A 17,212-nucleotide genomic window follows, 5' to 3' on the forward strand; every position below is an offset into this window, starting at 1 on the left:
CTTCTTCCCGTATAGTGCGTGATAGGTCTCTTTTGAAGTATACATATCCAAATTACATTGGGACTATTTGCATAAAATAAAATAGATTCAGATAGATGGAATATAAATTTTATAAGTAAATAAGAAAACAAACGCGCATGCAAACTACAACAAAGAAATAACCAACGCCTAATAAATGATGCCTAAATTTGTGATTATTGTCTTACGCGACTGTGACTTTTCTTACACTTCCGGTGTCATGGAAGCTTACATGACGGTGGTAAAGTGATGTTTCAGTGAAAAAAAAAATAGCTGAGTTGTACGCATTTTTTAAATAATGGGTAAGTTGTATCATATTCAGTAAGTTATAATAACATTGAGCTATCGATTTATGGGTCATCAAATGATATAATACCAAATTTGAACTAAAATGAAGGTTAAAATGAAACCATGGCTACTGAGTATTGCAGTTCCAACATAAGACCAGTTCAAGCTGCGTACCCTGCCCTGCCTGCGACTGCCATATGTCTCCGTAGTGCTAATACCTCGCAAACTAACGTTAGACAGATTTGTATTTATTAACCAAATTTATGAAAATTATCATTACGTTTGAAGGTGTGTATAATAAGTGAAATTTTGCCGCGGCAGCTGAACTAGTAATGCGTTGGACCCGTAATGCAAGGGTCGCATATTGGATACGTGTACAAGCAAGCCAGGGTTGGTTACTTCGGTCTGTTTTTACATGATACAGCTAATAATATACTAAAATTATTTTAAGACCATTAAAAACGAAAGCGTCCATGAGTTATTGTCACTTAGTCCTACATGTAAGACATAGCACATTTTGATTTTGTTTAGGTGTTATGTCTTACTATCCAAATAACGGCCTTGTATAGTGTGTTCCGATGTCGTTGACATCGAAATGAGTAATCAAAGTTTCAGGAACATCTCACACACTTGGCAGCCAATATCGACATTTTCCCACTAATTTATGTGTAATTAATATACTTACTGTGCTGTCTTTATCCTTGTGGAATGAAAATATGACACTAGCAAATGGATGCATTTTCACGTTCCAGTGACATACACTTGAATTTGTTGCAATGCAACGGTAGTCGAGGTATGCCGAAGTAAGTTCAAGTAGGTTTATGTTGGGGATCTGTTTCTTGAACGAAACGAACCGTTGCTTACAGTTCCAATAGGCATAATATATTTTTTATTCATTTCGTTAAAAATTAATATCTCAGCTTTATCTGATTTCGGCATTCTCGGCTTTCATCACTTTCCAGCCAACTGAAATGTAGGCCAAAGAAACTTGAAAACGGGTCCATTTCTTTAGTGAGAATTTGAATTTATTTGAGAAAAGGCATCATAGTAAGTAAAGTCTGACTAAAATATTATAACTTTACTTTGTAGAAAAGCGTCGTTATTTTAGTTGTCAGTTGTGTGAAATATTCCTGAAAATGTGACTTTCGTAACGATGTTAGTCGACATCAAAACACACTACACAGAGCTGTTAGTTAGGCTGTAAGACCCTGACGCCCACAACTTAAATATCAGTGTCAGGTCTTACAGGTAGGACTAATTGTCACTATGACAACTATTGTACAAGTCACATAGCTCATTACGCGGTCTAAGTCACTTTTTCCAACTACAGGTGTCATTTTTGAGAATTTGATTACAAATGCCTTCAAATGGCATTAATTTACTTTATTTCATGCCTTGTCCATCAAAATTCCATAAATTCCTCAAAAAATGCTTTACGGCAAATTCAATGATAATGTACTTCAACATTTTTAGGCATAGTCAAGCAAGTGGGGTGATCTCGTTTAAACTGGTTTCGTCATGTGCTATGACATTAGAGGGAATGCGCCTGTGGTAGGGAAAAAGTTGTATTACAGACATAAATGTAGATGCAACAATGTTGTCATTTATAAACAAAGCCTGGGGAAACACGGATAGGAAAAAAATGGGCACACAGGTCCAATAAATTGGAGGCAATTATGTAACTTTGTATATATCTTCTGTATGGTCTGTCATATCTTTTATTTCAATTCACACATAATACCTATTTTTCCTGTATAAGTATGTGCTTTCATGCATGTAAAAGACTTCAAAGACGGCTGTCAGTTCAGATTTATTTTGGTTAAATCTTACATCATGCTAAGTTAACATTTTGAAGAAATGTCATATGTTTATGCAAAGAATAAAACTTATTGTATATTGGTCCTCTATCCCATTCACAGCTGAACATCCATACAGGAGATGATTGAAGATGCATGCTTGTTCATTCAATCACACACTTGATTCCCCTTGCACTAGTAATAGTTCAGTCCAATATCAACTTTCTTGACCCAGCGTAATGCCTAACTGCCATTGTAAAAGTCTGTATCGATCATTAATTTCCATCTGGAAATTTTGTTATGGCAATTAATGTGTAAATCACTAAAAAAATTATGATTGAATGAACTTTGTTATAACTATATTGCAATTAAATTCTAAAAATAAAATTATGTTTTAAACTTATGTCAATAAATGAACTTGCATGACCCATGTGACTTGTACTATAGTATGTGGTGAGAACGGGTCCCCTATGCCAGTATAGGACAGCTTTTCCACACAGGTATATTGAACTTATCCTGTATTCGGCTGAGGTAAAAATTCAGTTGTTTATCCTTCATGCAGTCATTAACTTTAGGACCTTATATTTCAATAGTATTAATATAGGTATTTTCTTAAAAATATTGACCTTGCTCATGGAGATTAAAATAGGTATAATGATTTGAACAACTTTGTATCGAAATAGTTTTGATCTTCTGCCAGTAAATATAAATTATTCATCACATCGTATGAGGTGGTCCATGTGAAGAAATAGCAGGCGATACTTTATATCATAAGAAACTAATGCATTGGTGTCTTTTTTAGTGATACGTTGCACTATTATTTATTGCCTCCCTGACGAGAACAGCAACATTGGTACATTGAATGACTTGATCTTACCCTGTGAACTCAGAACTGTTTTGGCAGAAAATTTAATTTAAGTTACCTACTTAATTGCAATGAGTCTATGAAATATTTTGAAAAGAGACCATCAGGAATACCACTGTGGCATTATTTTAGTGTAATATGGTCATTGCTGCAGAATATGGTCCTAAACTTAATGACTGCTTGAAGGATGATGACAGATTTTGCAGATTAGCAGAATGAAGGATAACTTCAAAATAACCGTATTTAAAAACCTCAACTATACCTTACAATATTTGTTTAAATTTAGGTAGCAGTGTAACATATGAAATATTATCAGTGTCAGTGTTCCAAGACATTGAATTTAAATCATGGAGTTTACGTTATCTCATCATCTGATCATTACATGCAATAAAAGGTAAATCAAAACATTGTTTTTAGTGACTCAACACTGTATAGTATGAAGCATATATGCCAAAATTTTATAAGTTTTTCTTATATTCCAAGGTAAAATATCCCTGTTTGGAAATAGGTTTTGTGAATTTAATCTTTGTCATATTTTCTGTAGATTCTCAGAGGCACCAAATGCCATTAAGTTTTATGAGGATGTTAACAGGTAATTAATGAGTTTGACAATGGTGATGTTTACATTGTAGTTTATGTTAACCCATTCAGTATGTTGCTCCACACCTTGACGAAATATTGATTGACTGTGTGCCACACAGAATATTTCATGAAATACTTGTATAGCTGCACTTTTGTGGATTTATTGTGATAAATCGTAATTATTCATCAGTCCATCAGTGTGTTCATCTGTCATTTTGATCCTTGTAACCTGAATTCTAAGTACACATATCAAGTGTATTCATCTGTCATTGTGATCCTTGTAACCCAGATTCCAAGTACACAGATGAAATGTGTTCATGTGTCATTGTGATCCTTGTAACCTGAATTCTGAGTACACAAGTCAAATGTGTTCATCTGTCATTGTGATCCTTGTAACCAAGTTCCAAGTATACAAATCAAGTGAATTCATCATTCATCACGATCCTTGTAACCCAGATTCCAAGTACACAAATGAAATGTGTTCATCTGTCATCGTGATCCTTGTAACCCAGATTCCAAATACACAAATCAAGAAAGAGTGATCACATTTAATGTGATGTTTTAGGAGTATGATCAGTCAGGTGTGGTATTCTTGGAAGATGATTGGTCAGGTTTAGTATTCTTGGAAGATGATTGGTCAGGTTTAGTGTTTTATGGCACAACAATACAAGTATGTTCTTTCAGTGCCAAGGCCATTGGAGTAAAATGCCTTGCCCAAAGACACCACTGTAGCTGATCCAGTGTCAAGGGTCTAATCCATACCCTTTTAGTTGTGAATGAAACATGGTAACCAATGAAGCAGTGAGATGCATATATGACAGAAAAAGTTTTTTATCCTTGATGTCTGTGTTGGGCTAAAATTTGAGGGTAAAGTGACTTTTCTACTGTGTGGGATTAGTGCCGAGTTGTGGGGAAAATAGGGATAAATGAGTGCAGAGATGTCAAAATTTTGAATATTCAAAACAGTCATGGAACAACCATTTTTGTAAGCCTTTGAACTAAATAAGTTAAAGCAACAGAAAATATGCATTGAACTTGATGAAAATATAAAAAATTGTCTTAGGTTTATTCAGAAAAATTGTATTATAGTCAGATATGAGCCTGTTATAATAATTATGACCACCTGGTGGTTGCACTTTCTATTAGCTGCCCCATAATTTTTATTGTGAAATATCCCAATTGAAAGTTAGTAAATCTTTCTTGTTAGAATTTTTCCCTCGTTCCATTCATACCTGTTACATGTATTACTAGATCAGAACTACTTACACAAGTCATCTTAATCATGTAAAAGCTTGGCTTTGCTTTTGAGTGCATTTGACTGTAATGCATCAGGGTCCAGCAGGACCCTAATATCTGGATGAAATTACCTCACCAGCCAGAATAAGTGAAGTTGAGGAAAATAAGGAAAAGTAGAAGTGGAAAGTTCAAAATAGCCATTTCAGGCTAATGTTTTTGCAAATTTTCATGTCAGATTATAGCATTAAAATAATAATGAAATATTGAAAATTTATTTTTCTTTACAACCATCTTTTAACATTTCTGCAAGATGAAGAATTGAATGTGGCGATTATTTTTTATTAGTAATGGACCTGGATATGTCCACAGAACAATAATTTGCTTCATGTTGGGCAACAGAAATCAAAATTTGTAATTTTATTTTTTCGTGAATTTTCATCATGAATTCTATACATTGCAATGTCAAATCTGGTAATTATGATTATCAAATGAAATGACTGCTGAACATAAGACTTATATTCTTGTCTTACCACTTTTATCTTTGAAGGGTAAATTGACACAAAAGTTATCAGTTTGCATGAATTATTATTGCAATGTATGTAAACAAAATGGGTTATGGGTAATGTCAGGAAATCAGAGCAAGACAAAGTGAAGTATACCATTTGGTGAAAAGATGGATTCTAAGGTGACCGTTTTGCCTTACCCTTAATTACCTCCCAAGCATGGAGCCCATGAGTGTTGGAAGTCTCCAACATATGTGCTTTGCTGAAAAGCTGACAAGCTTCCCGTATTCCAAAATGGCAGATATGTATTCCTTAATTAGAAGATTGTTTTTTGACTAGCTCTTTGGATACTTGACAATACTAATTGCAAATGGCCATGTGCTTTGACTAGCTGTTTGGATACTTGACAATACGTATTGCAAATGGCCATGTGCTTTGACTAGCTGTTTGGATACTTGACAATACATATTGCAAATGGCCATGTGCTTTGACTAGCTGTTTGGATACTTGACAATACATATTGCAATTGGAAATGTGCTTTGAATTGCATAAATTCAACATATGGTCTAAGATTCAGCTGCCAAAGTATGCTTGGTCAAATGTCAAATGTTAAATGACTTTTCAGCCATTTTTTTCTAATGAACCAAATACATGTAATGTATTTTTTTATGACATTCTAATTATTGTTCTTTTTTTTAATTGAAAATGAAATCTGCCCGGTAGTTTTAAATAGTGTTCAGTATTCTAGTTTGTTGACTTGTATCTGCTCTGTAAATATGCTGCAAAGATTATTCCTCTCTTTTAAAACAGAGAACTTTAATTTGATGTGAAAAATAACTATCAGTAATAGTGCCATGTCATCATGGGTACTTTATTCCAATAACACCTGAAAGTAACAAACAGAATTATTATAAAGCAGCCTTAATTTATCTTATGTTACATCAATAAACAGATACATTTTTCATATAAAGACTTGTTATACCAAAAACAGAGCAAAAATGGCAACATTTACTACTTTTACTATTTAAAAAGGGAACTTTTCTACCATAAAGGGAAATCTGAAAATGCAACAAAATTTGTAAGTGATGAGATTTAGGAGGTTAGGAACTATAAAGCCTTTTTGTGAAAAATTCTTCAAAATGCTTATTTCGTGATGAAACATTGCCAATTCTGTGGATATGGACTCCAAACTAGTATTGTTGGAATCATCCCTGACAGCCAAACCTGTCTGTTTGTGGCTGCTAATGGGAAACGGCAAAACTGGCCTTTGTATATGGGTGACTTCTGTACACAGATTTACCTTTTGGTATTGGTTTTTGAGCAAATACCATGCATCAAATGTCATTATTATTATTATTATTACATTATCAAGATTGTTTTATGTGCAAAATTCAACAAAATGCATAAATTAAAAAAGTATATTGTTCTTTCCCAAAGTTATGCTTCATACCTGATAATATATCCTGCTCATTTTAATCCATTCAATAAATTAAATCATCACAGACTTTAAAATCACTGGTCTTAGTTTCTTTTGTGCACTATGACAAAACTCTTAATTTCACTACTGATTGAGAGCTTACATATGACTGTAAAATGGAGGACTGTCACTTTGGTTGGCTAACAATAGACATTTGGCTTACTGGTATGTGAGAGGTCTGTGATGAATAGTGAGTCATAAGAAGCTGTTTATGGCTATTCTTTATGATGCATGATTTGAAACTTTGCCTGCCTTTACAGAAAAGTTTTGAATATTGAATGATCCCTGACCCTAATGACAAGGGATGTAACTTCTATCTCTTCTCAAAGAAGAACTTTTCTTTCAACAGGGATAGTGTTAATTCACAGGTAAATAGGTGAAGATATGAAGTTATACTTGTCACACTGGCAGAAAAGGCAACATCTTTTTCTACTATGAAAGAAAGACTACTTTTAATGCCATTCAGCAAATTAATCGATTCAAACCTCAACCCAAGTGATAAAACTGCCTAGCATTAAAATTTGACATATTTACAATTTTGAGTTACACAGACAATGTGACTGGTGTGTGGTGAGTACAAGAGAGATAAGAAATATTTTTCTCATTGATTCACATGATATTCCTTTTTTTAAACAAAGCCATTCCCATGAAGCAAAAATTTAGTTTGCATGGACTGAGCAGTCACTGTGGAGATAATTCAGTGATTATTTAAGGCAGGGAGAAACCATTGTTTAGTTAGCAAACAGCTGGCTGCTGATGGCAGAAAGCAAGATATACATGACATTTATATAGAAAATTTGCAGAGAAAATAGGTTACTATTGAAAAGAACTGACGGATATTGAGATATAAACCCCAAGTCCCTACTTTTAACAGATAAAGCACAAAATGAACTTGTTTACTTTTATTAGCAATCAGTCTACAGAGTAATGATTTGCAACTGGGTCACCATTTGTACTCACTTATAAGTCGAGTACACCTGCAAACTGCATAGACGAAGATCTGCCATTGCGTAATACACCATCAGATCTGGTTCTGTGCAGTTTGATAGGAGTAATCAAAAGAACAAACAACAGACCCTGACCTACAGGTGCATTATGCTACAACAGATAGGGATCTTTGTTGTTTGCAGTTTGAGTCTTCTTGTAACTGAGTATATACAGTACAAATGCATGGAATCTATATTTATTTCATGCTTACTGTATGTCTGAATAATCAGCAAAATTTCATGGATTGAAAGCTAATTGTAAACATAAATAATGTTTAAAACGGCTCAAAAAGTGATCATAAGGCTTGAAAATGCCTTGTTTATATTGTTTTACATTGCTCTTGGAATAGAGACAAAGAGACTTGATTGTGTACTCAGAATACAAAAAGGATTCAGTGGCTTAACAAAAGGGGTGTATGTTTTTAGATACTCACTCAACAGGGCATAATGACAGGCAATCCAGCAATTGTTCCACATGATTTGCTCCCTAGTGTGAACCCAGGGTGAATAAAAGGAATTGAAGATGATATTTTGATATGTAATATATGGATTCTTCCTTGTAAGTTGAACTGCATCAACACCAAATAAGGGAGGGTGATTATATTTGGTATCATATTTCAAAAGGTTGAGTAGAGGAGATTGAAAGTTTCACATTCTAGATGCAGCTCTCTGGGTGTAGTATGGTGGGGATGGGGTGTCTGGATCCAAAGTCACATTTGTACAGGAAAAGTCCTGGATGCAGCCTCCAGGGGAAGAGGGAATTTGAGGTGGAATGAAGGTCCCATTTTGATATGCAAGATGGAGTCTTACTTGTAACTTGAACCCCATCTATACCATTTGAGGTAGGATGAGATGTTGATGATAAAAAGATGAAGAAAAGAATCCACCACTCCAGTGGCCTAGTGGTTAGAACATCTGCTTTGGATGTGGGAGGTCGCAGGTTTGAACCCTGGCTGAGCCATATCAAAGACTTATAAAAATGGTACTAATAGCTGCCTCATTAGGCATTCAGCATTAAGAGGTTAGTGTTAGGACTGGTCGGCCTGGTGTCAGGATAATGTGACAGGGTGGGATATGATGCCACATGTCTTTGGCATGATGCCTCAGTGCTAGGCATTACTATACATTGCCACACTGCAGACATGATAGCAATATGACTGAAAAATCGTTAAAGCTATGTTATACATATCCAAATCACACACACACACACATCTTGAATGCTGCCAGGGGGGCTGGGGTTTAGCTGGAGTTGGATGGCAAAAAAAAAATGTAATAAATATTTGTGATGGCTTTTTGATGTATATTTCCGATTCATAGAATTTTGGTGATTTTTACCTCAAATATAATACTACTGGATGAAACTTCATTTTTAATGTCAGGAATTAGAGTCTTCAGCAAGACATGGAAGCCCCTAGAAACGTTTTAAATATTTATTGTGACTTCCAACACCTGCATCCAGGAGCAGAAGCATGTCCTATGTTCTGTCTTCATACAAACCATTCCAAATATCATCACCCTCACTCAGTTGATATGGACGGGATTCAGGTTTACAGTGCCAGGCTGGATAAAAAGGTCAAAATATAGTCTTGCCAGGAATAAAGATTTTCATAAAGCCAACAGACCTCTGGAATTGTCATTGATGTTCTATTAAATAATTTTTGTAATTGAAAGAAAATAACCTCTCATCCAAGCATTTGTGATGGATGAGGGGCATTATTGGAATAAAGCCGGAGGCTGAGCATGTACACATATATGATATTCTGCCATCGACGGAAACAGGTGCCTGTTTCCATCGATGGCAGAATATCATGCTATGTATGCATGCAAAGCCAGAGGCTTTACAGAAAATATTTGTACTTTCCCATTTAAGTGCTGAACTTGTTGTAGACTGCCCAATAAGGCTTTTTCACCTTTGCGGCAAGAACTGGCTACATGAATAAGCAGACACAATGATGGAATTACTAATCACAGTACATGAAAGTGCAGATAAAAATACTGTTGTGTACATCTTTCAACCACCTAAGCCATCCCCAGATAGAAAGTCTTTTTCATAGACATCATAGGATGTGTATGACATTGCACAGACATGTGTCATGCACAGAGATATGCATAGACACTTCCCTATTTAGTCTTTGAAATGCATCAGTAAGAAAGGTGATCACATGAGACAAACTTGAATGGGTTAACATTGGAGGTGAAAGTGCATAATTATTATTAAGTAAAGCTAAAAGTTCACAATTTTGTGCTGCCTGCTTCTGCATCATAGCAATTTGGTCATCATTTGTTGAACAAGATACTTGGTTTCAAGATAAGAATTTGAAAACCTTCCCATAAATTCTTCTATTTTTTAAAAATTCCGTTAAGAATTATAATTGGGAATGATCTGAATAATATGCATTTTGTCTTTTGAGGGTGTCTTGTTTAATAGGGCTAAGAAAGCCCTTGTCCTGCACACCATGAGAAATTACAGATATCTGAGATATTGTCTGTAATTTTATGTACTTCATTTTTATTTACAGCATCAATCCATATAAAAAAATCATTACTTTTACTTAACATTTTCATGTAGATAATTTGCGTCCCTATATATGTTAAGAGTTGAGTGAAAAATGCAATTAATATTTGTGACCTTGAATTATTTATACATTCAAGAACAAAACAAAAGGTGATGGCAATGGGTGCATTACATATATCCCCACTAACTGCAGTCTGGTCAGTCAAGGCCTAAAGCAGATGAACATGTTAGGAAACCAAGAATGAGCATTCAGGGGATGTAACTGCTCCAAATGATTAGGTGGAATGCTAGCAGTCCAAGTCTTTCATGAACTAATCAGTATTAGCTGCAGGTCAGATATTGATGAATCCAGAATCCTTGGCATAGTAATGTTCAGAATCCATAGTCATTCTTGAGGATGGGCAATCAGTTTTATAACTCTTCTTGATGATGATGTCAGCTGATGGAAAGGTAAATCTTCATACCAAATTTGGTTAAAATCCAACAATCCTTAGTAATGTAATACTGTAGAAATAAAAGTCTGATGGACAAACATTTGGGGTCATAGCTGTTGTATAATTTGTGAAATGCTCAAAATGAAACTAATATAAGGTCTTATGAGAATATACAGGGTGTGATCGATGAGGTGCAACTGCCAGTTTGATGCTCATTTTAAAAAATTCATACTAATAATATGAATTGATGTGCTGGAATCTTGCATCAGTTTTGCTAGCTGAACCTTTATGAATTCTTTAAACCCCTCCCCTATTTAGAAAATTCACCCCATGAAGAGGGGAGTTTGCCCCATACAGTTTCTGTTCTAGAATAGGATTTCAAAAGGATAATTCTCTATTCTCTGGAAATGTTTGAAGAGTGCTTAGACAGATTTTGGAAAGACATTGCTTACAAATTTAATTTGGATTTCCAACACCGGAGTGGCATTATTTGTATTTCTACAAGGAACTGTAGATAAGCACAGTACTGACTACAGCATACGTCATCGACATCCATCTTGGATTTTACATCAGGATTCAAATTTGAAATTATTAGAACATTTATTACTAGGACTTTTGCAATTTAATTCATGGATTATTCTTAGATTATTTTTGGATTTGATTCTTGAAACTGTAAGTTCTTCTCTTTTTTTTATATTTTTATAGAATTTTCCAGGAAAATAAATTATTTGTTAAATTTTACAAAGCTTATTGTTTTCACTCTTTCTGTGTTACTGTTTATTCGAGCCTAAACACGTAACATAGTTTTTTAATCCAGAAAGTCCTAGTGAAGTTTTTTTGTGGAACCAAATTGCTGAGATGAAAGTTGGGAGGATGTTCAGTTAAGGGGCATAACTCTTGTAAATGATGTTGTAGAATGTTGGAAAATGAACTTATTAAAGGTCTCATCAGTATAGGGCTGCATAGGAAATTTATTTGATATTCAAAAATCCTTGGTAAAATTTACCTGTGGTAACAACATTTGGAGGATAGGTAATCAGGCTGGCCAGACTATGTAATTAGATGAGCAGGGTCCTAATTAATAAAACTGTTTTGAAATTTAGGGTCTGTTCTAGGATGTGCAGTTGTGAAATTCATGATGATTACTGAAAATCGTGCATCATACATGTATATGTATATATATGCCTTTTTTATTTTTCCAGTTCTGTTGTATTGAACTTTTTAAAAAAATGTAAATTTACTATACAAAATTTAGAATTTTTCACCATCTAAGGGGCATTCTTTCTCAAGACAGTAGAGAGTTTAACATGTAGGGAAAATAGCGTATTAAAAATGACAGTATTTAATCTTGACATCAAATTGACATCCTTTAGGGAACATTGTTTCTTTTCGTCCATTCAAGATACTAAGGGTTGACTGCTTCATACCCACCCAGACTAGTCCAGTTTGGGTGCATTTGTGTACTCTAAGGAAAGACACTTGGTTCCCATTTCCTCAGCATGATATAGTCACATAAAGTGCTGAAACTGTCATTTTCAGGATTCTGTTCAGAGTTTTGGTCTTCATATCTGTTCTTTAGAAAGCCCTTGTATAATACTGGTTATTTAGAACACTGTTAATTGGAGACATGAAACTGACCAGTGTTTACTGTACATACTTGCTTATAAGTCGAGTCAAACTGTGAACGACAAAAAATCCTGATCAGCCATAATATAATGTGGATGCAGATTAAGGTCCATTTTATTTTAATGATTACTCCTAATAAACTGCGTTATGTGCCAGCAGATCTGGGTCTGTGCAGTTTGCAGTTGGACTGATAGGTGTGTATATATGGTATGTGATGTCACCATATACAGATATATAAAGTCTAACAAAAATAAGGCATGTCAGGATTTGAAGATACATTTGATTTGTTTCCATGACAACAGCCAAGAACTAAAATCAAATCAAATACATTAAGCAATAAAAGAACAAAACTTGGACAAATTTGGTGGGATTAATGACCATACCCACATTATAAAAGGTGTATCAATATACCAAGGGGCTTTGTATTGAGGGACCACTTTGCCTTGTATTGAGGGTATTTATGTCTGTCATTTAGCAATTGCACTGAAAAAGTAGTATTGACATCTATAAAAAACATAACCAAATGTAGAACATTGCAAAATATTGCATTTGAATTGGATTACATAACACAATATTACATTTGAATTGGATTACATTGTAAAATATTATATCTGAATTGGATTACATTGCAAAATATTATATTTGAATTGGATTACATTGCAAAATATTACATTTGAATTGGATTTAGATTCATACTCACTAGCACTTGAAATGGAGGAGGTGTTGTGTGTTTGAAGTGTTGCCATGAAATGTACCATATATACTTGCTTATAAGTCTGAGCCAACTGCAAACTGCATACACTCAGATATGCGAGCACTTTGTGCAATGGCAGATCAGGGTCTATTTTATTTGCTGTTGGACCTGACATAAGTGAATATTTGTGGTAGTCCTGCTGCACAGTTTGCTGCTGATGGGATATTTCTGTTGAGCTTTTCCTTGGCTGTCTTTTCATCACTATATTTTTCCATGCACAAATATATGTCTGTAAATCTACCATATATACCTACTCACAACACGAGTCCAACTATAAACTGCACAGACCCAGATCTGCCATCACATACTGTGCTGTCAGATCTGGGTCTGTGCAGTTTGTTAGGAGTAATCATTCAAACAAACAACATAGGCCCTAATCTGCCAGCATATTATTTTATGATAGATTTGGTTCTGTGTTGTGCATTGGATGTGAATATAGAAGGCATTTTTCTCCGATTGCAAAAAATGTAAGAATGTGTTTGACTGTACTTGTTTTCCCAAAAAATTTTCCTCGCAGATATACCATTTTAATTTTCAATTAATATACAAGTTTTATTAATACAAGCTGACTAATTATTTATGAAACTACTCTTTGTGACAATATGTGTTTCTTGTACATATGGAATGCAGTTTCTCAAACTTTTCAAAGCATTTGCAACAATTCAGAAAATAAATCTATTCTTTTATTGGATTTTAATTGTTTAAGTAAAATATCCCCGAGTATGGCAATCCATTTATAACCAGTTTATGGCATATTACTGTGAATGGTGACTTGCGAGCAAGCACGTCTTCTGGAAGCGAAGTGTTGAGATGCTGGTTGTTTGTCGAGATCAATTCTGATGGTCCAATATTGTATATTTTTTGTGATAAATATAACTGATTGCTAGTTCTTCAAAGACTCACTTCCATTTCTGTTTTTCCTGTTGAATGCTTAAATCAATAAGGGTAAGATTCTGGTTTTAATTCTCATTTCCATTATACTAAATCGGCATGATTCCAAGTTTGAAGAGTCCTTTTAACCATATATTACCTAATCAATGCCACCTTGGGGAGTACAGTTTCCAAATTTGGGGACATTTATTAGAGCACAATAATGAAAGCTATAGTTGTTCATATAATGATCACATGTACATCTGGGGGTCTTTTTTCCACTGAATTCAGTCACTGTAAACATCAGTAGAGTTAAAATGTTCAACACATTTTCCCATTCATCAGTTAGTTGAAGTATGACTGGTAAGTCTCTGAATTCACAAGTGAGCTGTTGCATCATGTTTAACACTACATGTGTCTTTAGTAATTGTTACTTTTATATGTATTTAATTTGTATTTGTTAGTATTTTCTGCATAGTAATGGGTTATGCTTGTATACTCATTATTCACACTTTGAAAATGAAGTCATATGGGCTACGTTCTTTTGCATACCAGGGCCCAGCAACATGGAATAAATTGCCCACTGAACTTAGACACAAATGCAGTGATCTCGTTCAAGAGTGCTCTTAAAACTCACCTATTTTGACTGCAAGAACAAACTTAAAGACCTAATAATGTTTCCTACCTTGAACATGTTTTATGTTTTCTAATTTCATGGTGTTTGTTTATATATTGTTTTTTTTAATGTTTTAGGTGTTGTCTAATGTTGTAAAGTGTAAAGCGCTTAGAGCTTCTAAAGATTAGGTGTTATACAAAGTCCTCATTATTATCATTATTTTCATGTTTATCATATTTCATGTATTTTGTTTGTTAATTTTTCATACACAATCCAGTTATCAAAACAATAATTATTTAAATATCTCATAATTTGTCATATTTTTGGAAAAAATTCATTAAATTATGAAACATAAAATTTCTACTAAGAAGATTTATGTTTGCAGAAAAGATCGAAAATAGTGTATTGCCATTTTGTTTTTACAGAAATTAATAATGAATTGTTAGTGAGAAAATACAATGATTGATGGACAAAGGACTTCACAGACCTTGCCTATAAATATTATTGTTAATTAGTTCTCCTTATTAAGTCTGTCACTGTATCAAAACACCACGTGCATTTTAAAATGAGTTTGGAGGACCATTGATGTTTTCTTATCCAACAAAAATTACATCTCAGTACATGCTAAAGTGAAGACCACAGACCATTGGTCAAATAGTCTTATTGTTTCATTAGTCATACAAACATAAAATATAAAAACCTAGTCATTTTCTATTGTAAATATGACTCCATTAAATTGATTTGTGTATGTATATATATATATATATATATATATATATATATATATATATATATATATATATATATATATATATATATATACTATCTTTAAGTGCTTGTTCTGTTTTGACTTGGATATAATTAAAATTTTATTCCTAATCTATTCTACGTTATACCCCACTAGTATTTTTATTAGCGAGTTTGAATAACAAGTAATGCGTATGATTATGATCGCTTGACCTTATTGCATTATAGCATCTGCTGTATGGACAACAGCTTCAATAGAACATTGAAAGATTTTCATTTCCCTAAAGAGATCCTCATTTCCCTACTGGAAGCCTCACTGATTTGACCTCTTCTGTCAACTTGTGCACTCAGTCTGGTTTCAGCTGGAATAACCAAAGTGCTAAGCATGTTTAATTACTGTGTAAATAACACTGCATAGCCATGTGGTTGTTGTGACAATGTACATCGTAATTAAAATAAGAATGAATTGTTGATTTAGCAGTGTTTATTGATAATGGAATACAGTAAGGTTATAATACATGAAGATTATCACAATTGTCAGGTAAGAGTCTTTTTCCTCTTTGCAAAAGGTAAAAATACAAACCACCCTGAATAAATTTGGTCATGTACACTGACAATATTTTGTTTCATCTCTCTTTTTGTCTCACACACACACATGCACGCTTGCATGCATTAACTAAAACATGACATCAAGTTCTTTATTTTTTATTGCAATTTGATAATGAGATTATTTTTGCTGTAAAAGTACAAGTTGCACTTAATTTCTTAACAATGTGGTTTCATATCATTGCGCACAATTTACCAATAAATAATATATATAACTAATACATGTTCAGACCATCATTTTGCAACATTATACAACTTAATAGCTACATATGCTCTAAATGCAGATGAGCTTGCACACGGAGACATAATCCTCTCTCTCTCTCATTCACTAATAACAACAGAAATCTTTGAGTACTTTTATTTTTATTGTAATTAGATTCTTGATTTGAGAGCAGAATGAGACCGAAAATATGTTTACTTTGTACGTTTGTACCGTTAAGTTGTTGAGTATTGTGTGTTCCATAGAACTTGTACAGGTACGATCCCTTTATTTTTTGTACATGGTTAATACCACCAAATGATAATTAATTATTTTACATATAATTTTTCATACACTGAAATTGATAATTATTTTTTTGTGTGCAAAAAATGACATGAAATATGGTAATTGTATTTTGGACTTCACCTTAGTCAAAATCAAGTTCACTGTGTACCTGACTAGAGACATTGATGTTGTTTTTGTTTTGTAAACAGATAATACATAGTTAATATTTCTCTAGGAGTGTGGGTTAAACATTAGGATCATTATCATTAAAGGTGAACATGTTTATTTGGATCTGAGACTATGATATTGGAATTTCCTCATGAAGAACCTGTTGTATATGATGTTTCCCATGTTCTTTATTATAATTTAAGTAACTGATTTTTTCTGTTTACAACTGAGAATTTTATAGAAGTGAACTTTGGACCTACATCATGGCTCTACTTTTGTGTGTTAGTTTTTTGTATTGTCTTGTTTATTTGAAAAATTATTTATTCTTGCGATAACATCAGAAACAGAATCATTTCTATTGTTGGGTTCAGTTTTTTTATTTGGGTGGAATTATTTATTCAAAATACTGTTCCCTGGAATTACAAGGTGCTCAGGAATATTCTTGGACAGAAACATTAATTTGGAATTATAGTGAATATCACACTTTAGGCCACTAGTATATGAGTGCATTCAAGACTACAGGCACATCAACACCTTCCATGCTGGATCTTATTTCGAACACCACTGGAGTTTAATTAGAACTTTATTCATTAGGACTGATGATATAACTTTTTGGGATTTAATTTGCAATACTGTAAGTT

The 17,212-nt window shown here is 33.7% G+C and overlaps 1 protein-coding gene across 3 annotated transcripts in view; it reads left to right on the forward strand.

The window, feature by feature from the left end:
* Window positions 1–238: 238 nt before the first annotated feature.
* Window positions 239–17,212, forward strand: part of LOC149802935 (rap1 GTPase-GDP dissociation stimulator 1-like) — a 203,764-nt gene continuing 186,790 nt past the window's right edge. For all 3 annotated transcript variants that reach the window (XM_089952449.1, XM_089952450.1, XM_089952451.1), the window contains exon 1: window positions 239–320. In XM_089952449.1, coding sequence (XP_089808575.1) covers window positions 317–320 — 4 coding nt within the window. In that variant the 5' untranslated portion in view covers window positions 239–316. The remainder of the gene's footprint in view (window positions 321–17,212) is intronic.

This window comes from Sinohyriopsis cumingii, chromosome 3 (assembly GCF_028554795.1).
Source record: "Sinohyriopsis cumingii isolate HCF-2022 chromosome 3, ASM2855479v2, whole genome shotgun sequence".
Lineage (NCBI taxonomy): Eukaryota > Metazoa > Mollusca > Bivalvia > Unionida > Unionidae > Sinohyriopsis > Sinohyriopsis cumingii.